The sequence below is a fragment of the Prinia subflava genome, chromosome 12 (assembly GCF_021018805.1).
Source record: "Prinia subflava isolate CZ2003 ecotype Zambia chromosome 12, Cam_Psub_1.2, whole genome shotgun sequence".
Lineage (NCBI taxonomy): Eukaryota > Metazoa > Chordata > Aves > Passeriformes > Cisticolidae > Prinia > Prinia subflava.
This window is the reverse complement of record NC_086258.1, coordinates 5,150,483-5,173,752: the sequence shown is the minus strand read 5'-3', so window position 1 is coordinate 5,173,752 and position 23,270 is coordinate 5,150,483. Positions and strand designations below refer to the sequence as shown.

General features: G+C 47.3%; 1 protein-coding gene across 3 annotated transcripts in view; it reads right to left on the bottom strand.

Annotated features, from left to right (window-relative positions):
• Positions 1-23,270, bottom strand: part of COL27A1 (collagen type XXVII alpha 1 chain) — a 138,311-nt gene that overhangs the window by 57,562 nt on the left and 57,479 nt on the right. For all 3 annotated transcript variants that reach the window (XM_063410124.1, XM_063410121.1, XM_063410123.1), the window contains 12 exons: positions 19,113-19,166; positions 15,496-15,540; positions 13,210-13,263; positions 12,803-12,847; positions 8,196-8,249; positions 7,445-7,498; positions 7,237-7,290; positions 6,232-6,285; positions 5,870-5,923; positions 3,924-3,968; positions 3,221-3,274; positions 2,045-2,089 (listed from right to left, as the gene is read on the bottom strand). In XM_063410124.1, the coding sequence (XP_063266194.1) occupies positions 2,045-2,089; positions 3,221-3,274; positions 3,924-3,968; positions 5,870-5,923; positions 6,232-6,285; positions 7,237-7,290; positions 7,445-7,498; positions 8,196-8,249; positions 12,803-12,847; positions 13,210-13,263; positions 15,496-15,540; positions 19,113-19,166 (612 nt within the window). The remainder of the gene's footprint in view (positions 1-2,044; positions 2,090-3,220; positions 3,275-3,923; positions 3,969-5,869; positions 5,924-6,231; positions 6,286-7,236; positions 7,291-7,444; positions 7,499-8,195; positions 8,250-12,802; positions 12,848-13,209; positions 13,264-15,495; positions 15,541-19,112; positions 19,167-23,270) is intronic.

The window sequence follows — 23,270 nt, the reverse complement described above, 5'->3', positions numbered from 1 at the left end:
AGCTCTTTCCTGTCTGCTGCAGGGTGTTAATTCTCCCACAGGGCTCTCTGACCTTCAACATGGACATTTTGGTGACATTCTTCTGCTGTGCATTCCCAGCTCTGGGACAGGAAGGCTGGTGGCTTCTCTGGCCAGAGACCCCGTATTCCTCTTCATATCCTTCTGACTCCATCTACGGGCAAGGAAGGGTTAACCCACACATTTCCAGGGTACTGGGGCGCCTGGCAGCTGGAATCCTTCCAGCACATGGAGACAACAAGCATCTCATGAATGATCTTCCCCTGTCTGTGTCCTTGCAATGGAAAAACAACACATCAGGGACTGCCCTGCGGCTTAAAACCTCATTTTTCAATGAGAGCTCAAGTGTCACTGGAAACCTTACTGAACTCCCATGTTTTCCTAAACAGATGTCCCTAGAAAAGGGAAGAAATCTCCAATGAGATGGATGGCTGACCTCTTCTCGTGCTGTTATGCTGAAATTTTCTGCTCTGAGAGAACCCATTTGTCGGGCAGAGCAGCAGGACTGAGAAGTGGGACCACCCTTCATGTGGAATAGAAAACATCAAGATCTCCACAAGAAAAAACAGGGTGAGGTGTCTTCAGTGCCAAGGGCTTGGGCCCATCCTCTCAGGGCTCTGCAAAAAACCAACCCAGCCCCAACACCAACTGCTGAAGTTTAAGTGGAGGGAGGAAGGAAACCCCAACACTCCAGCATCGTTCAGTGGAGGTGTGATGGGACAGGAGGTTATTTCTCATTAGTCTGGTGAGACATTTTTGTTCTAATGACTTGACTGGTTCGGAAATGGAAATTTTCTGGGTGATATTTCTAGACAGAGACTAATTGACTAAGAATAACACAGGCAGCTTTCCTACCACTGTGCTGGTTTCAGTGTCAGCAGAGGCCAGCTGTGTTTTCTTTTCGATGAACAGTGCCTACAGTTCTCATCCAAGGTCAGTCCTGAGGGAAGTTAAAGAATAATAATCCTAATGATGCTTTGCCCTTCAAGGACAATGTCTGGTTAAGGATCTCAAAGCACTTCCAAATATTCGTTTTTAACAGTATCCACAGGTGCCACTTCAGAACAGGAGGCACTGGGCCAAGCTCTGCTCAGGGCTGTCTCACACCTTTCACAGAAGAGGAAACTGAGGCAGAAAGCACTGGAAAGTGTTGCCTGAGATCATGCAGAATCTGATAAAGCTGCAAGTAGAACTCAGATGTGAGGAACAACTTTGCTCCTTCAGTAATTACTCTTTATAGAGCAAATTAACAACCATAACACAGAAATGGCTCTAATTTCCAGATAGAAGTAACCACCTTTGATATACACTGATGCTGGTATCAGACTGCTGGTACTGAAAAGGATCCACCTTGACTTTTTTAGACTTGCTTGGTCAGAAACCCTTGGAAGAAGTTGCATACAGGGCAAAGAAGAGCCAGAGAGGCTGATAAGCTGAACCAAACCAAGCATGCTGACCATCCCGCAGGGAAAGTGTTGGGAAGGACAGCAGTGGGGAGAAGCAACACCCACAGTGCCAGGGCCAGCTGCCACAACCACCTCAGTGTGGTCGTGCAGGAACACACAGAATATGTTGGAGGCTCTGTGGCTTCACTTTCAGGGTTGTTGGTGGATAAGTTTTGTTGGTTTCAATCCCAGAGATGTGGGAACAATTGTTGCTTTTTCCTTGATGCCTGTGGTTCCCCCAAAGCCTACAGGGATAAGGCATGTCCGGGGTTATGCCAGCAGAATGTTCTCTATAGAATTACAACGAAGTGCAGCTCATGTCTCTCTTTCCCAGGGTCTGGTTTCTTCAGCTGCTAGCTCCTCTAGTCCCCAGAAAATCTAGGGGAAGTGAAAGCAACATAACACCCAAAGCAGAGAATCCTATCCTTAAAACCTACATTGACAAACCCTGGAACCTGGAGCACCAGGGCTGTGGGCAGCTTTGATGTGACCAGAAGTGCCTGGCTCCTGCCCTCTGCCTGCACTCTGGGCACATTGTACAGAGGACATCATCGAGGAGACAAGGAAAATAAGGAATTTACCTGCTCACCAACTTTCCCTGGTCGGCCACGGTTTCCTGGCTCACCCTGCAGGACAAGAGACAAAGGCACATGGGTTACCTGGGGCTGCCAGCCAGACCCTGGGCACAGCGTGGCTCTTTGTGAATTTGTGCCCATTATTTGGGCTGCAAAGTATGAATTGGGGAAAATCTGTGAGAAACAACATATTACAAAACCAACTGTGACTTGGAGGATAATCCAAAATAAGAGACACTATTGACACAAACACAGAGCAAACACTTGCTGTTCTGGAGCAAAATGCCCCAAAAGCTGGTCCTGCTGTAGTAAAATAACCTCCAGAGAACCACACTGAAACATAAGAAATCTATTGCCCTTCGTAAAACTTTTATCCCAAAGTTTTACAAAGCATAACAAGAAAAGACAACCCAAATATTCCCAGGCAATGCTGCACCCTGATTCTGTTGTTATAAAACCTCAGACAGGCACACGTTACTGTCACAAAGAGCATCCACAGGAAAACCACAGCAAGAACCCACGTGAGATAAATCCCAGTGCAGGAAAAAGGAGTTCAGAGCATGAAAATGATGAGGGGTGAAGGAGAAAGCAGAAGGAGAAGGACAAGGGCAGCACGTGGAGGCAGCTGAGTGCCCCTGGATGAGCCATCCAGAGGCCAGGCTCACCAGTAACCAGCAGTGTCTCCAGGACAGCAGCTGTATTTTCTCAGTAGGCAGATACTCCAGATGTGCTGCCAGACCACATTTTTGCTATTTGCTGTTTGAAGAGGTTGTTTTTGTTGGGTTTCCTCTTTCCTTTTGAGTGTGGGTTTGTGGAGTGCATTGCCCTGGGATGGCTCCTGCTGATAATTAGGCAGCAAAGATAGGAATGATGCGCATTGTTTTAGAACAAAACCATGGAGGAGCAATGGAAAATGAGATGATGATGGAGGGAGAAGTTGGTTAATATCAAAAGAGGAAGACATTTGTTTATAATGGCTTAAAAAATGCACCATCATTCTTTTTGAAGAAAAAAGCAGAAGCTGAGACCCCAAAATTCTGAGAAAAAGAGGAACCCTCAGTTCTCTTGTTCTCTCTGGAAAGAATGCTTGGGAGAGTGGTAAAGGCAAGAAAAGACATTTCCCTCTTCCTTCCCTCCCTTCTACCCACTGCTTCCTGGATCAGGAGGAAACTCTTTTCTTACCTTTGGACCGTTGGGACCAGGTGTTCCTGGAAATCCCTTCCGACCAGATCGGCCCTGAAATACATGAAAAAAGCATAACAGCTGCTTTGGTCACAGGTGCAGCTTACATGCTTGTAAAATAAAAGATGAGGATGAAACACTCATTTTCTTATCCACCGATTACCGATTTTTGGGATATTTTACTATCTTGAGGTGACAGTTATGTACAGAGCCATTACAAAATCCTGAGCTGGCAAGCTCACAGATACGACAATATTCTTTTTGCTTTTTCTAACTGTGTTTCTGTGATACCTCACAGAGGTCAAAAGGACTCTCTCTGACTGTCCAGACTTTTTACTTTCTTTTTTCTCTACTCATTGAAAAATACTATAAATCAAGGCAGAAACACAAGGACTGGTCATGGAGATGGTTTCCAATCAATGTCATTTATCTTGAGGATGAACTGTTTAAACATTAGAGAGTTTTTCAAGGTTTGAGACTTTAGGCAAGTCATAAACTCAACACCCAGTGCAAGACACTTCCTGGACTTTCAGCCATCCCGGATCAAGCAATCAATCAAGCCCTGGACAGGACAATAATTCATAGCAGGGCAGATTAACTTCCCAGACAAGGAGGGTTGAACCTTTGTGAGATTTTAACTACAATTCCATTGCAAGGCCATCAGAGCTGGTAATAACTCAGTGAATAAATGACTGAAACCTACCTCTGGACCAGGGACTCCTGGTGGTCCTAAGGGTCCTTCATCTCCCTGAGATGAAAAGAAATTAAAGTAAAAGGCAAAGCAGTGACAAAATTTGGATTCACCATGCAGCAAGAATGAAATGCCTGCAGTATGAGCAGCAGTTAAACACAGGCTGTGTGCTCAGCTGTCACATTTTAACAGCTGAGCCCTTCTTTATCTTAAATCAGCCTCTGAAATTTCTCAGGAAAAAAAGACCTCAAGTCCTGCCAGTAAAAGCCACCCAGAATTTGACCAAGGCAACACCAGTTGATTTGGTCCATGATGGGCTGCATTTGGCCACTAGTGTACCCTGGACATGATGCCATAACTCTGCTTCGTTTGATTTGGCAGGGATGTGAATCCTATAGAATTCCCTTTTTTTTTTCTTCCCCCCTTTCCTCTCCCTTTCCCCCAAGAAAGCATGTTCCAAAATTTCCCACAGAACCATTTGGCAAGTGTGTGAATGCTTCCCTTTTGCCTTCAGCTGGGACTACACATGGTGCAGGATGGAGCTATCACAAAATCTCACACAGCAATTGGACTCGGTCCTCTCCCTTGGCTCCACACCAATTTCTAATGTGATAGGATCAGATCTACAGTTTCTAAGAGACCTTCAATTAAGCTTCACAAAAATTATCTCAAGTGTCTAAACCCAACTGCCAAGAGAGAAATTAAAAGCGCCCTTGGCAGCCAGAGCCTGGCTGCTCTCGTTTCGGTGGTCAGCCGTGGTAATGAAGGGGCACTGACAGGCTGAGGGTGGGACTGGGGGTCAGGAACCTCCAAGGGCTCACACAAGCCTCCCACAATGTGCCACATTTCCAGTGGGATGCAATTCAGAGCCCTGACCCAGTGCCCTGGGTGACCATGGTGGGGAGAGCACAGTGCTGTGCTCTGCTGCACACTCACAGTCCTTCAGCACAGCTTGCACCAGACTCCATGTCCGTGTCTTTGGGTTTACTTTTACACTCACTAACTAGAGGAAATTGAAGGCAGCTTGGTCACGCCTGCCTGAACCTGGAATGCAGGGCTTCGATTCCCTTTGTATTTTGGCTGGAATATTTTTTTTTTCCTATTTCACTGCAAATAAATGAGCTAATTTGCATTAATCCCATTTAGAGAACAAGCAGAAGAGTTCCCAGAAAAAGTTAAGAATTATTAGTGCTATTAAAACGAGCTCCTGCCCGTGCATGTGCTTGGTATTATTTACACAATGTCTCGTGAATGGACAAACAGCTTACACTGGCCTGAGTGAGAGGAAATTACACCAATATCACTGGAGCTACAACAGGATAAACAGGGAACCCAGACATTCTCTGCTGCTCCCATGATGGATTTGCAGCTCCAGGACAATTAAATCAATGAAAATTGTTCCCTTCTTAACGACTGCAAGTGGAATGATGCTTCGGGTTCTGAGGTGAAGTGGTGAATGAAAGCTCCAAGCTCTGAGGTGCTGGGCAAATGAATTTCTGCACAGCAGCAATTCCCATTTCCTTCTCTTTTTACAGAGGGATGCTCCTCCGTGTGGGAGAGCGGGGTCTGCAGGTCTCATGGTTGAAAAGGAGCACACTTAAAAGGAGCAGAAAGCAAAAGCCAGGCCAGGGCTCATCTGTGCAAGGGGATGTGCAGGAAAAGGGCTCTAACACCCATCTGGGGGTGAGGGAAAAAAGGCTTTAAAAGCAAAGCCAAGGCAGAATTTAGGGTCATCAGATACCAGCAGTGACTGGAAGCAGAGACCACAGGACCTGGAGATCACACAGCTCAGAGGAAGCTCCTCTTCTGCAGGTCTCTGATCACTCACTATAAGCATCTGCTTCCAGATTCAGAGGAACCAGAGCATTTTAAACCACCAACACCATTTCACCACATATTAATTGACAAAATTTATCATTCTTCTTTAAATCAAACCCCTTTTGAGCTAGGACACTCACCTCTTGTCCAGGCAGTCCTCTTGGCCCAGGTAAACCTCGTGCTCCTGGCTTTCCCTGAGAAAGAGCCAAAGGAAAAGATAGTCAGAAAATAGAAACATAAGCTCAGAAGGGCAATTAAAATGAGAAAGTCTCTTTCACAGGCATGGGACATTATCCAATGTCAATTTTGTTACAGAAAAAAATTCTGAAGAAAAGAAAACGCTGCACTTGGAGGGACCTCAAGCCAAACAGACCAAGCTGAGATGCTGGCCAGGACAATCTTTAGGAATCTCCTGGGGTTTCTCTCTTCCCCCCTTCCCACTATTTCACTTTCCCTGGCTGCTTCCAACCCCACACAGAGCTGCAGTCTCTGCTCCACTCACCTTCAGACCTTCAGGACCATTTTCTCCTGGTGGGCCAATGTCTCCTGGGAAGCCCTGCAGAAGATGAGGAACAGTCAGGGTGCACAGGTGGAACTCTGCAGGCAGTGTCAGCCTTGGGGAGAGGTTGAGTTAAAGGGACAGGATGTGTCACATGCTGGCAGTGTCCCTGTGGTCCCTGTGGTCCCCTGGGGGCCACTATGTCTCGAGGAGGGAATGGGACACAAGGGAGCAGCACCATCAGTGTGATGGAGGAGCAGCCTTTCCCAGCAAACTCCCTTTAGGTCCATCTTCTCACAAGATTTATTGCAGTGAGGGCCTCCCTGTCATCACACAGCTAAAAGCTGTGATTTGGGTTTTAATTAATCTTTGTGAGTTAGCCCATAACCTCTGTACCCCAGGAAAGGAGCTGCAGCCTCGGTGACAGAGGGGAGCAGGCGAGGAATTAGGAAAGGTGCTGACACCTCATCAGCTGCTGTCAGCCCTTCCCACCCACCCACCATCGAGGGGGAAACAGAGGAATCCAAGCTTATTTCCAATAGCAACAAAGAGGAATGATTGCTAAGTGACAGCACTCAGCTGAGAGCCGTTCCAGCCCCTGTGAAATACCAGAATGCTGCTCAGGGGAAAGCAGACCATCAGCTGTGATGGAAGTGGCTCTGTAGCATCTTACACACCTTGTCTGGTGGCTCAGGAAGGAGAAAAATGATGGTGTGCTGGGAGAAGCTCAACCTGCATCTAAGGTATCACTGTGACTATTTTTTGGTAAGGGAAGTAAAAGGATTTTCTGCTTTAAATGGTGTTTTGAGGGGGAAAACCTGAAAAAACTCCTCTATTTTATCTATGACAAAAAAGGGGAAGGAAAAAACAGGAAACCATGAGATGTAGAACAGGTCATGAATGCATCTTGATCCTTCCTACCCCATCATCACTCATGTGCCATCAGATCCCAGCAGAGGACTGAAGCCCTAGGCTGGGAGGGTGTGAGAAGGAGGTGGTGGGACATACCTCGGGGCCAGGCGGTCCTGGAAACCCGACTGGTCCTTTGTCACCAACTTTTCCCTGCAGAAATCGAAAAAACATGGGGAAAAGTGAGCTGGCTCCTGGCTGTCAGGTTTCCTGTTATAGCAGCACACCCCTGCCAAGCTGTCCTTGCAGCTGGGCACAGAACCTTTAGAAGGGGGGATTAGGAAGCAGAGGGTGCTTTGTTACTTACCAGGGGGCCTGCCTTCCCTCGTGCCCCAGGGACCCCAGGCAAGCCCTGGCTACCCTGAGAGAGACACATTTTTTTCAGAACACAATGAGGCATCATAAAAAAAAATCTCAACTCCCCAGACTCCAGCTTTGCTGCAGAATGAGGAGCATCTCCTAAAGGCTGGACTCAGCCCTGCGTGGAGCTGGGACAGCTGCAGTAGTGTCAGTGAGATGTTTCTGAAGACAGCCCTGAATTTAGCCCCAAAGAACACGAGCTGCTGCAGTTGGCTGTGGCTCAGAGCCACGCAGGCTCCAGCACGGGGCTGTGTGCAGCATTGGTCAGCCACAGTCAGTATCACATGAAGTCACAGGGGAAAAGTCATTTGATCAGAAGTTATACAGAGCATTAAGTGCTTCCCTGGGTCAGGGTTTAAGTTGCTGCACTGAGCAGACAAAATCTCCTGAGTCTGCAGCCGCTGGACCACACAAATTCACACACATCCCCATCAATCTCATCGCTTCCAATCTCTGCCAGAAGACATTGCCCCTATAGAAAGCCCCCTGCAGGACTGCCTTTACTATGAGTAACTACAAAATCCATATTCTGACATGGATTTGAGAAAGGCACAGCATACCCCAAATGGGAACTACCCAAGCAGGGGAACCTGACAGCAGGATGCAGCTAATTCCAGCTCCTAGTGGATGAACTGAGAAAACTGATGGCCACTGCTACATAAGGGGAAAAGAACAATGGAGAAAAGAAAAACAATTACCTTGTCTCCTTGGAAGCCAATATCTCCTGGAACACCTGCTCTTCCCTGATCACCCTGGGTACACATCACCAGAGAGTTAAAATAGGCAACAGCAACAGCCAAAATGCCCAGGTCAATGCTTAGAAGGTGCTTTGTACAGCAAAAGTCTCAACACCAGCTCCACTGAAAACTGAAATGCTGGAGAGCTGCAGATCACATTGAATGTGGCAACAACCCTGAACAAAGTGTGTATTTCCCAACTTGATTCTAAGGTGAGAAAGGAAACTGCAGGGGAGTGAAAGCCAGGAATTCCCAAGCATTGTGTATCTCTAGAAGCTGAGAGCCCATTCCTCTGGCTAACTGTGACCGTGACCGTGGTGAAGTGTTAAATTCAGCTGAACAGAGGAGTTCAGTTTTCAATGAATGAACCTTTTCTCTCACAAGGCTCTATAGAAAAGAAAACAATCTGTGAGCATATCCTAGTCCTGACATCAAACATCCATCCTCTTCCATAAGAAAACAAGAGCAACTTCTGGTAATGCTTTAGTACTGCCTCACTGCCAATATCTGAGCTGAGATTCCCTGGGAGGGGTCAGCTGGTGTTCTCTGGGATTGGGAACCCATCACTGACAATATTTCCTCACCAAGCTGTCTGTCTGTCCCCTCGTTGGACCAACATAACAGATTCTGACGCCCTGGGTGGAAGCCAGATATCCCTGAAGGTTTTCCAAGGAGCAGTGGGCTACCTTGCATTGGCTCTTTGCCCTGCTGTGAGCAGCTCTGGACCAAATTACCTCCTGATGCCCCTTCCAACTTCATGTGTTTAGTGATTTACTGAAACAAAGGATGAGTCAATGATGGGGCAGAGAAAGGAAAATTCTACTTGGGAAGTCAAGGGAAGAATGACTACAATAACTTGGTACAAAGACAAGACCCAACAAAAATAACTGCTGGAGGAGCTCTGTCCCATGAACTTGGCTTCCCAGCAAGGGAATGAGCCACTCCAGAGCTATATGTTTAAACACAGTCCACATGGAAGACATATGGAGCCCTGCAACAGAGCCAAAGTCCACAGAGAGATGTCAGAGAAAGTCCACTTCACTCCAGAAAAACCACCCACTTGTTATCAGAGAGCTGAAATAATTGTAACTCCTTCAGTAACATGCAGGGGATAATGAAATTGTGGAGGGTTCAGGTTTGAGTTGCTAAAGACTTTTCAAAGGCATTTTTTTCAGAAGAAAAATAATTAAGAACTATGCAGATTCAATGATGGAAACATTTCATGGATTCAAGCTAAATTTGCTTGGATGTTTTGGCAAATGTTCCCGGAACATTTCACTGAACCATCTTCAAAACAAATCTTTTACATAGCAAAATTAAAATGTTGCTCTTAAAATGTTAAATTGATTTTACTCATTTGGTTTTTAACCTAAAATATTTTAATTTGAGTCAAATAACCAACATTTTGTTTCATCTAAACTATTTTCCATCTTTTTTTTTTTTTTTTTTTGGCAATGGAAAATGGAAACAATCAGCTCTTTACAGGACTTCAGTTAGGAAGAACCCCAAGTATTAGACACAACAGAAATGGCAAAAAAACTACTGTGTGACCCAGCTCCTTCACAGATTTCTCTCATCTTCTCTCAATTTTCTACTTATTTTATGTAGTCCAAGGCTAAAGGACTAAAATCTACTTAATTCTGGCTCCCAAATGAAGGCCGCATGAAAACAGCTTTTCTGGAGGTTGGCTCTGATCTTTGCCTTTATTATCAATTCTGAGGGTCAAAAAAAAAAAGATGATTTTTTTTATTAAGTAATTTTCTACCCAGACAGTACAAGGGGCCATTGAAGTACTGTTTCAGAAGAAATACTCGGACACTAAGTAATAAACACTAAAATAAAAGAGTTTTCTGAGCATAGCAAAATGCAGGAACAAACCTTTGTCTCCAAACTTTAGGAAAAGTGGGGAATGACAATGAAACCATTTTTTCAAACAATTCTGAGAAATAGGCATTAGAGAGGGTAAGAAGAAAGCAGGGGAACAAAACACATCTCAGCTTGAGCTGGGCTTCATGCTAGAAGTTCACATATTATTGTGATAGCACAGCAAAATGTCACAGCATGAACAGTCCATCTATGGCTGTTCATCTCTTAAACCAGAACTGAGGACTGGGGCATCACTTTTTACCTGCCTTGGAACTGGGACTTGGGATCTGTGTCCTTAATATGAGGGAAAAATTGCAGAGGAAAGAGGTCAGGCATGTTTGTTATTAAAAACTGCAATGCTGAGATGACAAAATGGGCCTGCAAGGACCTGGTTCACGGGGCAGGAAAAGGAATGTAGGAGCTGAAATTACAAACAGGCTCTGCCCATGGGATGTTGCTTGTGCTTCATGTTTCACCTATAAAAAGAAATGCAGCTTCAGACACCCTGAGGCCCTTTGTAACCCAGCACAGAGAGGGGCTACGAGGGAAGGGACCAAATGCACAGCTGTGGGATGTGTTTGCTGTCTGGGGGATGCACAGGAGGTTGTTGTGCAAAATCCCCTCAATTTTCCTTGATTGGAAGTCTCTGTTCCCAAGACTTCCTGCTTAGCAATGCAAAGGGAGCTAACACTGCACAGCTCCAGAGGTATTTGCCTGAGCCATGTCCTCCACAAGTTACAGATGTCCTGATTCATGAAACTCCTTTGTGAGAACAAGTAGCTGGGATTTCCTCTGCTTCCTCCACCTTTCCCCTGCACTCATCACCCCACATGGTCTCCTCAAGGCCACTCTTTATTTCAGAGTCACAAAGTCATCTCACCTCTCCCTGTAAGAGCAGATACAACCCTCTCTTCCCCTCTCCCTGCCTCCATGAAAACACAGGAATGGAAACAGAAGGATGACCTGGACTGCCTGTCTAGCTGCTAGATAAAAAGATGTGATTTTTGCTGGAGGAGTGAGATGTTGTCCCTTATTCTGGTTCACATCTGGCCGTGTGATGTGAGGACATTCTCCCAGGTGGATTAAGGTGGCAGCTCCAGGGACATTCCTGCTGCCTGCACACACCATCCAGCCCCCCGTCACCATTCCCAGGTTTTACCAGCATCCATCTGACTGCTGCTGGCTGAAGGGAGTTTTCCTCAGCTACAAAAAGACAAACCTGTACAAGGCCACATGTCTTGGATGTTACCAATACAGATGGGATTAATAGGAGCTTGCAGACATCCAATTAAATCTTCATCAACCCATCCCCAGGAAGGCAGGATGACCTGCAGCCTGGAGCTTGCAGGGGGAGGCAGCTGGCAGCGGAAGGAAAAGGTTTCCTGTACCTCAGGAGCGTGGGATTGTTGGGAGGATGGATAATTCCCCACTTGGGAGTATATTAAGGATAACTCCAGAGAGAGCCACAAACCATTTGGTTACTGTGACAGCAGTGGCTGGAGTGGGCATAAACAGAACAGTTTCTCTAAAGTGATGGAGACTGAACTGTCCAGGAAGGTTAATTTTGCTAAACAATAATTTAAATCTTGGTGATTTTTAAGATATTTAACCATTTATCCCAAGGTGTGGATGGAGGAGTCTGTGGACTCCAGGATCTGGGGTTTAGTCCAGAAACCAGCTACAATGCCTTAAGCTTGTCCTAAAGAAAAAGCCCTTCCCTTGCCTTGTCATTGTTCTCAACAGAAGTGAAAAAGCAGCACAAGGGAGAAATGGAAATTGCAGACACAGGAGTCCTGGCAAAGAGCTGCTATAATATAAGAAGAGTTGAATCAACTGGCTTGACACTACTTCCCCCCTGTGCAGTTTTGGGCTGCTAAATCATTCCCTAAAAGCAAACATCTAAGAAGAGAATAAAACATCTGACAGGAGGAGGAGAATACGCTTAATGGTCATTTTCCACTGCCCTCCTGAGCAATCAGAGCCAGCAATAAATAACTGCACCTCCCACTCTTTCAGACTAAATAAATCCTGCAGCTGAGTATCTGTAGGAGGAGGGTTCTCGTGACAGTGAGACATTTACACACACAACTTCATGCTGATTTAGCTGAAGCTGAGTGGTTTTGTGCCAGCACCACTAAATCACTGCAATCAAGGCCCCTCTCCATTTTGCTTTTTCTGAAGTGATTTATATCAGTTTGGGACAAGGCAATTTCCTCTCAGTAGGAAGCTGAACTGAGGTGAGGTTCCTTGAAAAGGAGCAGAGATATCCAACACACACCAGTTTTTCCAGGGGATCCACCAGCTTTGTTTGGTGCAGGGCTGCTTTTTCCCACCACATCTTTCCCCTCAATGCATTAATGTAAATTCGCTGTCAGTGTTGGATCATTTCCTCCCCATCCCATCACATAAACAACATAAAAACAGTGGAATATCAGATAATTGTACAGTTGCTGTCATCATCAGTGGGAGCTGGGAGGATCTGAGCACATCTTATCTATACTCCATGGAAAAGGGGATGGGACAGATATCAAAGAAAGAAAAAATCAAAACTAGAGTGTCACAAATAGAGGGAGAGTGAGAGGATGGGGTAGAGATGGCCAGAGTGGAACCAGTACTATGATGCTGAATAAGAAAGAGAGGCTAGGAAGGGGGTTTCACATGCAAAATTAAAACACAGTGCAATAAGGGAGTATTCAGATCACCTTATCACCTTTCAGTCCATGTTCTCCAGGGTTTCCCATCAGCCCCTGAAACAAAAGACAGTCCAGAGTGAGGCTGAGCCGTGGTGGAGGCTTGCTCAGGTCTGTGCCATTGCTGTTTGCTGCTGGGGCTGGTGGCTCAGAGCCACAGCACTGGCCTGGCACAGACTGCTCCCAGTGTGGCCATCACACATTCTTCACGTGCTGCAGGCACACAGGGAAATGCTGCTGGAATTCCCCACTGATTTACACCCACTGCAGAGCACCAGGGGGATGTTGTGCTCCACAGCCCTGTGCCTGCACACACATCCCTGCTGCCCATCCTTCCTCTCAGGAAGTCACTACTGCCCAAAGGAGGAACGAGTTACTTAGCCAGCTATAGAGGGATGAGAGCTCAGATCTTCCCTCACCTTTAATCCTTTTGGTCCTGGGTAGCCAATTGGTCCAACAGGGCCCATGTCACCCTAGTGAGAGAAAGAAAATTACCACAGTCACTAGGTGCAAACCCAACAGATGTGGTGTGAAATTCCTCTGATACCCAGTCTCATTGTCCCTGAAGAAATGCACTACTGATATTGACAGAAGCAGCATCCTGGCATGAGTCAAGGCTCTTTGAATGTGCACACAGCCCCTAAATAAAGGCAGCACTCAGAGGAAATAGAGAAGAGACAGGAGGTGAGGACAGAGGTGTCTCATCCTGCTGCAGTGAGAAGTCAGCGTGTGTTGGGACTTGGTCTAGCACAGGAGGACAGCAGAGCTCTGGCTGCTGTGGGCACCCATGTGTGATGTACAACAGAAACCCCTCAGTGCTGGTGCAGAAATGGGCTCTGGCTGCTCTCTGCCATGAAGAGAGGCAGTGACAGGGTGCACCAGCCTGGCCTCAGTGTGTAAATAAACAGGCCAGGCTCCCTGAAGGAGCGATTCTCCAGCTGCAGCCCCAGGCCCGCAGTCATGCAGAAAGAGCTGGGCTGCAGCCACCCCAACAGAGCCCTTTTCATAACTCCTAGCATAAAGGCTGCTTGTAGAAATGCATTTACTTAGAGCTCTGCCCACATGGGTAATTAGGAGAGCAAGAGGCTTTAGTTACACCTAATTCTGCTCTTCAGCCTCTCTTACACCGTGAACCAAACTCTGCAGGGTGTGTGAGGCAGCCAGAGCCTGGCTGGTCCCCAGGGTGGCTGCAGATGGCAAGGAAGGGACTGAACAGGGGCCATGTGCCACCTTCTTCTTGTCCTGCAGTGTGGGCCCTGTGTGCACACCCCAGGAAAGGAGCTGGAGCTGTCCAAGGGAGGACAGGGCAGGATGGATGTGCTCATCTTCCCCAGGGGGATGGGGAGGTCACTCTTGGTCTATCTCACTAGAGATGCTGCAGCATCCTGAATCCAGGAGATCCATGTCACCCTGGGACACAGATCTGAGTCAGTTTGACCTGAACCTCTGTTTGAAGTTTGGCCAGTGTGAAGGGGAGGACAGGCAGCTTCTGACTCCATCATCTCTAGAAGGATCATGATCACATTTACCATCTCTGACCTTACACTTTCTAACAAACAAAATACCTGGGAGACAATGGCAACAAGGAAAAGATAAATCTTTCTGAAAGCAAGAAGGAATATAATCCAATCTGGACAATGCCTTCAATGGTATTGTTTTGAATAGACATCTTCATCTTCCAGATTTTTGACAGGAGCACATCCTTTCTGCTGCTATGGCTAAAGTAGTTGATTTCTTCTCCACTAATGAGGGGAAGCAGACCTAATTTCTGGTTCCGTGGAAAACCTTCCTCTCAATCCAGCTCTGCCCCAATCCCCCATCTCCAGGACAGGTGTTCCACCACAGTCCCTGCTGTTCCTTCAAGGAATGTAAGAGTTCTGGGTTTGTGCAATGTCCAGTGCAATGGAGGCCTTGATGCAAGCTGACACACACTCCTGTAATTTAAACTATGGAAAGGCAAAAGGGGAAGGTTTTTAACCCTTCCTTGCAAGTCAAGTTTCCATGGATTATCACAGCTGAGGAGGAATCATTTTGAAACAATGCTGTACAAGTAACAAAGCCTACTAATTTCTGTGCATGGAAGGGAATAACCTGAAACAAGTCCTGAGACCTAAAAATAAACCATACTGTGTTCAGCTGGGCATTCACGAACCCCCAGCACAGCTGCCAGAGGAGGAGCTGCCACCCATCCTTACAGCCATTTATCTCCTGCTGGGGGAAAAGTGTAATGAATTTGGCTGAGTACAAAATTACCTGGATTAGTGATGGGATGGTGAGAGTGCATGTAAAATTGCTGTCTACCCAGAGGACAGACTGTTCCAGCCCTCAGACTCTCCAGTGAACAAGAACAGTGTGTCCCTGAGGTCACTGCTTACAGGGACTTGCTTTTTAAGACATCCTGGTGTGGAAGGAATGCTGCATCTTTGAAGAAATACCCTGGCAAACGTTATCAAAAGGGCAAGTTATCATGAAAAAAAAAAAAAAAGAGACTAACAAAAGACTTCTAATCTGTTTCCTTTTGCTTGGAAAGGGTTTGCCCTCCTTCACCTCCCAATCCACCAGGAAACCCCCTCTCTCCCCAGATGTCACACTCCCCCATACAAACAGTCATCCTGCCCACAGGAAGAAGAAAATCTCTGTGTAGCTAGGCAGGTTGAAAGGGTTAAAGCCCAATAAGCCAGATCTCCATTTGTTTTTGTACTTACAATGAGTCCAAGGACTCCAGGAGGACCTGGGGCTCCCAATTCTCCCTGAAAGGAAAGACAAACCCACACGGTTAGGACACTTTATAGACCAGCAGAGACTGAAAGGCAGCTTAGAGTTTCCAGGGCTTGAGGGAAGGGAAAAGATCGTCCCTCCCCCTTCCATCCCCCCTTTCCCCACCAAAGTGATCCAGAACTTCCATCTTCAGGGGTGCCCTTGTGAGCACATCCTGGGAAGACACAGGCTGCTTGTTGCTGGGCAGTCATTCCCAGAGCTGACCTCCCTCCCGGGAGCAGGCTGGATGAAAGGAACATTTCACTGGGCAGGGGAGAGGTGGGAGCCTGCCCCAGGTGAGATCCAGCCACTGGCAGGGAGAGGGACCAGAGCAGGGAGGGGATATGGGGAGAGCAAGGCTAAGGTGGGAAGGAGAGGAAAGCTGCTGCTTTAGCATTGGGAAAGATGAGTTTTTGGGAGGGGTTAAGTAATAATAAAACTCAGAGGAAAAGGAAGACCTGGACGAAAATGAAACTGGGCAGTTTGGGGAGAGGCTATGGCAGGTCCTGGTGCTGGCAGATGGGTCCTGGCAGTGTATTTGGCACCTTGGAGCTCATCATTCCAAGGGCCAGACTGCTGATGGGGCTTGTGGAGCTGGTTTGGCTTCTCAGCTTCACCACAAACTCTCTGTTTGAGCTCTCCAAAGACACGCAGAAGCACCAGCGGGTGTCTGACGACATCTTCAAGCAAAGCACGGCACAGAAGCTCTGCCAGACCCTCACAACTGAGCTCCCCAGTTCCCTGAGCACTTCAGCAACCGTGGGGTGCTCAGCCTGTCCTGTGTCCCCCTCAGTGGCCTCTCTGGCCATGCTAACAGCGAGCTGCTTGTCAGGGCAAGGACCTGCTCTTCCACACCTCCACCTCCAACGGGGCCTCTCAAAACAAGTGCATTGGAAATGCTGAACTTCCCCTCCACTCAGACAGTCCTGCCCCTGCTCTGCATCACGCTGGCTACTTTCTCTGACAGCCCTGCTCAGTTTATGGTGCACATCTGGTGGAGTCCCCTCCAGTGCAATATAGCTCCCCTTTTATGGAAAGATTTGCCTGGTGGAAGAAGGAAAGAGAAGGGGACGCAACGTGACTGAATGTGCTCAGGGCTCCTTGGGTAAAGGGTTACGTGTGTTTATTTTATGGGAAGTGGAGTAAAGGACTATTGGGCAAGCACACACACACACAAAAAAGCGTTTCATAATCTCAACCAGCCTAAAATTGCCTTTTTTTTTTTTTTTTTTTCTTTATGACCAGTTCCTTTCCTGCATACTTGGGACATCTGTGGAACAATTGTTCCTCATGGGTGGGATTTCTGTGTCCTCAGAGCTTGTGTTATAAGGTCGGCTTCAAGCTCTCAGCCAAGGTCTGGTATTACTGGCTCAGGAAGGAGAGGGAGTACCCCAGGAATGCTGAGCTCAGGAGCTGCACGGTGGCCTGGGTTTCCCCAGGGTGGCTGGGCTGCAGGCTGGCTGGATGGCCAGCTCTTGGTCCCACCACTTTCAAGAGGCACTTCCCAGATTTCTCACTTGTGTCATAGTGATATTCCTCTAGAGAATGGGTATATGCAGAAATGCATGACCTCACAGCTAAGGGAAGAGGATTTCCTCTTGGAAGAGGAGGGGGTGGACTCCCCTGGGAGATGTGGACAGGACCAGTTGTTAATTTGAGCCATTCCCTGGTCTAGGAAATGGAGGATTTACAAGTGGCCTTTCCTGGCTATCAATCCCTGACCTGTGAGGGAAATCAGGCTCTATTCTCCATTTTTCAGTGCATGAACTGGGCACTGCGACAAGAGAGGAGGAGATGAATCAACAGCCCTTTCCCACGTCTAATTCCTGTGATTAAGAGCCTAATTGGAGTGGCTGAAGCACTCGGGGGGAACATGGGATCTGGAATGCGATGGCTCAACAGTTCTCAGCGAGCTGGTAGGAGGGGAGAAGGCCCCAGGGGCTGGAAGAGCCTGTGCTGTGCCCGGAGGGGATGGAGAGGAGATCAGAGAGTGCCGGGCTCAGCCCTCCCCATGACCAGGGCATCAAACACAGCTCAGCTGCACACCCCACCTACCAAACCTAGCATACTTGTGTGCTCCACAAACAGACTTTCTGGCATTTTTCTGCGTCTGTGACTCCACTTGTGACCCTGTGAACCTCCCTTTAAGCCAGCCCAAACAGTCTGTTTCCATTCTGCGATCGCCAAGGCACATTAATATTTAAGAGCCGTTGATAAGATGAAAGAGGAGAAATCCTTCTGGATGAATTAACGGGACATTTGCTGCTCTCCCAAGCTCTGGGAACTGCCATTCAGCTGACTGGCACTGAGAACATCTTCTGAATGGGGCTTAGATAACTTGCATATTCAAAAGAAAACAAAATAAGTTGTTTTGGGGGAAAAAAAAAATCTTCCTGTCCTTCCTTCAGGATTCCTGCTCTTCCTGGTGGGCTGGCTGGAAATAGCAGTACAATCAGAAAATTTTCTACTTTGGGACTACTGATTCCACTCTGACCTATGGCTTAAGTTGACTGAGGGATGGGAAAAATCCTGCAGAAGTATTCCTTGGGAACATCATTCTTTCAGTTCACTGCATTTATGATTCTCGTGCTGAATTCCCACAAAGGCTGGAGTTGTAGCTGAGCTTGGCTTGATGATTGGAGTCGGTTGTGAAAATAACTTTTATGCTGCATATATGACGAATGGGAACTTGCAGGCACATGTGGAGTGGGTTACTTCACATAAATTATCCTGTCAAACCCCAGAGCAGCACGGTGATTATGTGTGAATAACCAAGGCAGCAGGAATTTCAAAGATGAATCAGTGCTGCTCACATGCTAATTCAGGGAGAACCAACAAAGTCATTCAGAAAATAATTTAGGATAATTAATACATCTGAGAACTGTTGCAAACCACGAGGACATGTTCTGTGAGCAGTGGCAAATGCAGCACATCCCCACAGTTTAGTGCTACAAGAGCAGAGCAAATTAAACCTTATCAGCACCCAGCTGCTTAAATCACCTCTGTGACCACCCTGACCCAATTCCCAGGAGACACATCCCACTCTTAGGAGGCCAGCAGGGGTCAGATGAAGACAGAAGGGCAAGAACAACTCAGGAAACTGGAGATTTCCCATGCATTCCCAGGGCTGGCTGAGGGATAGGACAGGAACCAGCTTGGGCTGTGGATTCCGTCCCTCAGTGCTCCCAGACATTGGAGCAGGGAATCTGTGCCCTGTGTATGGACAACGTGGTCCAACACTGCCTACTCTGCCAGAGAAACATCCTTGCCCTTTTTCTCTTGATTTTCTCCTAGTCACACCTTCTGGATAAGAAAACACCTGTCAAGACTGAGGTGCAAGGAAGGCAAGAGATGGAGACAGAAAATTGATGCCAAATGACCCGACAGTTACAGGAACCAAACACAGGAATTTCCAGCAGGGCTGGGATGTACATTTGCTTTTCAGGAGGGACAAAACCAGCCAGCAGCTGCCACCAAGCTTAAGAGCTTCACTCAGCTCTAACCTGCAGTACAGTGTGCTGTCTACTGCAAAAGAAAAAAAGAAAGGAAAACGTTATGAACTTACAGCGTTCCCATCGATGCCTGGAGGTCCTCGTTCTCCAAAATTACCAGGAAAACCCTGAGAAGAGGAGGCAAAAATGAATGTTAGTTATTGAGGCTCCCTGGTGTCGACAGTCAGTTACAAACCACTCCCCTTGCACCCGTGCAGCACTTTGGAAAGCAGCAGAACACAGGGACACGTGGGACCACCAGCCTGCCTGTCCTCATCCAGAGCACTCCTGCCACACCAGCACAGCTCGACAAGGCCCAAACCCCTGATTCAGAAACCTCACTCCAGTATGGAAAACTGGATTGTCAATCTGAATGATTTACTGCTGTCTACGAGCAGGATCACTTGCACAGCACCCCCTCCTCTCAGGATGGCTGGACAGCACAAAGGCTGCTGGAGCCCATGCAGATGCTCAATGGAGCTGATCGGCGATGCCTGGTGAATTCACTCCCTCTCAGCCTGCCAGAGGAGCAAACGCTTCCAAACTCATTACAGTCCACACCCCAGAGCTGTGAAAGGCCATGTTTACTACATGAAAAAGTCACCACAAAAGACGACTTCATCTCATTATATCTGATACAAGTTTGGAAGACTTCAGACAATTATAGAGGAGGGAGTGGAGGTACTGAGCCAGAGCCAGAACGTGGTGGTGTGACACGTTCTCTCTCACTCTTGGACAGATCCTGTGCTCCTCTAAGCCCCCCCAATTCCCTGCTACAACCAAATCCCAAAGCAGCTTTCTCTTCCCTGTTCTGCCATGCTCTGTCTCTCACAGGAAGAACTCAAACTGGCAGTCAAAGTAAAAGTGCTTTATCCCCTTCTCTGGCTCACCAGAAATACAAAGGACAACATGGGCATGTTCTGAATACCTGAGAGCTTAAGAGACAGGGATGGAGCAGACAGACAGGGAGAGGATGATCTCTTCTCCTGCCTGCTTCCCTGGGTACTACAAACACAGGTCATCTGGGAAAAGCAAATCTGAGGGAAGTGGAATGCAACAGCCAGTGGCAACAACGCTTATCTGGAAACCCATCAGCAACAATGAAAACTGAAATGATCACAGCAGACAGAACAGGAAAATATACTGGGAAACTGTCATCACGACCTCCCTTGACCTTTGAGGGTTTACAACTCCTGGTGAACAGAAAAGGTAAAAAGTTACTTGGTAAAATCTTAGGTGAGAGATGGGAGACTTGTTTAGTCAACAAAAATTCTGCCACTGACCTCAGAGCCAGCATTTCAGCTCTTCTGTACCAATTCCCTACAGCACGGAGGACTGAATGGACAGGAGCTACCGCTTGCTTGGATTCAACACTTCTATTTTGTGGGAATCACTGTGAATAGGAAAGTTGTCTGCCTTTCTCCAGCTAGGCACTACATTTCTGAGGCCTGTGCACATGCCAAGAAGCTGTGGTAAGCAACCACTGGAAACAGCCTTCTGCCATCTAGAGACAAAGATGTCAAATATAACAAGAAGGCAGGGGGGCTACAATTTTCTTTAATGAAAAAAAAGGGAAAAATAACTCTGCTGAATCAATCAGATCAAAAGAGAGATGTGCAGGGAAAGCTCATTGCTCAGGCAAGACCAAAAAAAAAAAAAAAAAAAAAAGAAGATTGCCAGAATATTTTGCTGTTTACAGTCATGTGGCTTGCCAAGGAAAATATGAGTGTGCACAGACTGATACTGTACTTACGCTGCTGCAGATTTCAGTCCCAGCCTTCAGCATTCCCCCAGCTGCATCCTTCCTTCCTCAGAGGGCAGAGCTGGGCATGGAGTGACCCATGGATGCCACTGAGCAGCAGCCTGGCCCTGCAGTGCTGAGGTGTCTGCTGTGGAGCTGAGCTCTTGCCAGCATGGGGAGATTTTACTACTTTGAATGGTACAACGAATTCAGCATTGCTACAGCAGCATAGCATCAGCTAGGGGAATGCCTGCTCCAGACTAAAACACCATTGTCTGAATTTGGTCTAAAACTGTTGCAATGTGACATAAACAATGTGCTCCCGTGCAAGAATGAAAGAACCCAGATAAGGAACTATTTAAATGCATATGTTTCACATATGTGTTTTACCCTTTTTTTATACCTCACTTTCCAGCATTAACCTTGCTGCTTAAAGACTGGAAATTTGAGGCACTTGGTGATAGTTAATAGAAGTCTAACTTTTACACAGGTTTTTCAGCACTGGATCTCCAAATATCTAGAGAACCAGATTTATTCCTGTGTTTGGAAGGTGGAGCTGAGCACCTGAGATCACTTGGCCAACACCACCCAGCAACCAAGAGATTCAGCAATAAAACCTGGCCCCAGCACGCTGTGACTGCTCACAGAGGTCAGGCCTCTGCCAGTCCTCAAGGTGGGATGGGAAAGGGTCAAAGTGGGAGGAAGCTGAGAAGAAAAGCAGAACAGGCCCAGGATAACACTCAGCACCAAAGCTCCATCCTTGCCAACACCTTTTTTGTCCTTAACCATCTGCACTGCTGGCACAGGCAACCCCCAGCCCCAGCTCAGCTGCTGCTGGGGTGCTCCCCTGGTACTTTTTTGGCCCAAGCTGCAAAATAAACCCAGAGGAGGAGACAAATGGAAAGAGCAGCTTCAATTCAACTAACCCCAGGCATCCTAGCACAGAAGTGTGATCTTAGCACACAAGCACAGGTTTGGCACGTTAAATGAGGCTAAGGCTGGTGGCTGTGGCATGGAGAAGGATATTTCAGCATCCATACAGTTTGCAAAGACCCAAATCAGGCTGTGAAAGCTATCCCAGCACAGCTCTTGCACAGCAGGAAACAATCAATCTTTTAAGCCCCTAATGAAAAAGAAAGCACTTTGTTTCCATGGGGTAAGCAGTAGCAGTTTAAACCACAATAACAGTTCCAGTGACCACAGTGTCCTAATTTATTGGATCTCACACGTCTGTAAAAGCTGGTTTTCTGGTGCCTCCCCTGCCTGAGCCTAAAGTAGAGAGATGTTCCTCAGGAACAGGACTAGCACTATTCAACTAAAACGAACAGCCCAGAACTTACAAGCAGACTTTGTTATCCCACTGGTTTCATTCCCCTAAGCAGTGACACCTCTGCTCTCCCATGCACTGCTCCAAGAGCCTGAGGAGCCCAGACTAAGGGAGAACACATGGAGCAGGAAACTCATTTTATGGTGCTGGCAGACAGGCAGGTCACAACTGGCAGCCCATTACAGGAGACTTTTGAAAGAGATTAAAGAATCCAGCAGATTCAGAGTCTCCTGTGAGTGCAGAAGGGGTTTTGGTACAGAAAATCCATCATTTTTCAGGGTGTTTTTTTCAGGAAAACTAGTCCCTGGAAATTATGCTTCAGAATTGGGACAGCAAAGGAAAACACCCCAGTGAAAAATACAGAGCCATGCATCCTGCCCACTCTGTGGGAGGGATGGGACGTACAGAGAAGGACCAGGACAGGGAAGGGAATGGCAAATGGCACAGAACTAGGAAGAAAATGCTCGACTAACAAGTTGTGTTGGCCAAGAGCCGTCAGGGTGCTCCTCCAGAGCGCTCCAGTCAGGTATGACAAAGCTTTTGGCTCTATCTCACAGCTGGGAAATTCAGAGAGGAGGTGGGGAAAATGTCCAGCTGAATGGATTTCACATTGTCTGAAGGAGAAGTTCAATGAAAGAAGCAAGATGATGCTTGGGGAGGAGTTGGAGAGAGAGCACACAAGCAGATGCTTTGCACTAACAAGCTCTGGGTGCTCCTGTGCTCCCCTGTCCCCAACACCAGCAGAGCTTTACAGGGGTTGCACAATTTGTCCTCGCTGCACTCGGTGAACTGAGACACACAGAGATACAAACTGATTTATCCCAGGTTACACTGAGAGGTCGGAAGCTCAAAAGCAGCAACAAAGTCTCTATCTTTGAGATATTCCAAGAGTCCCTTAATTCCTTTTCATCCCCACTCCCTGCAAAGGCCATCCTTTCATACACCAGGAGACTCCTGCTGAGAACAACCAGACCTAGACAGACACTGGAACCAGCTCCTCCTGCACCAGGGGATTACATCCCCCTCCACCTCCCCTTCCTTTCTTGCTCTGCTGAAAGCAAACAGAGCAGCCTGCCCTTTCTGCTGGCTGTTGCCAGCCAAAGCGCTGCTCCTGGTCGGAGCAGACTCCGCTGCTCCTTGTCCTTGTCCCTGGAAGCAGCTGTC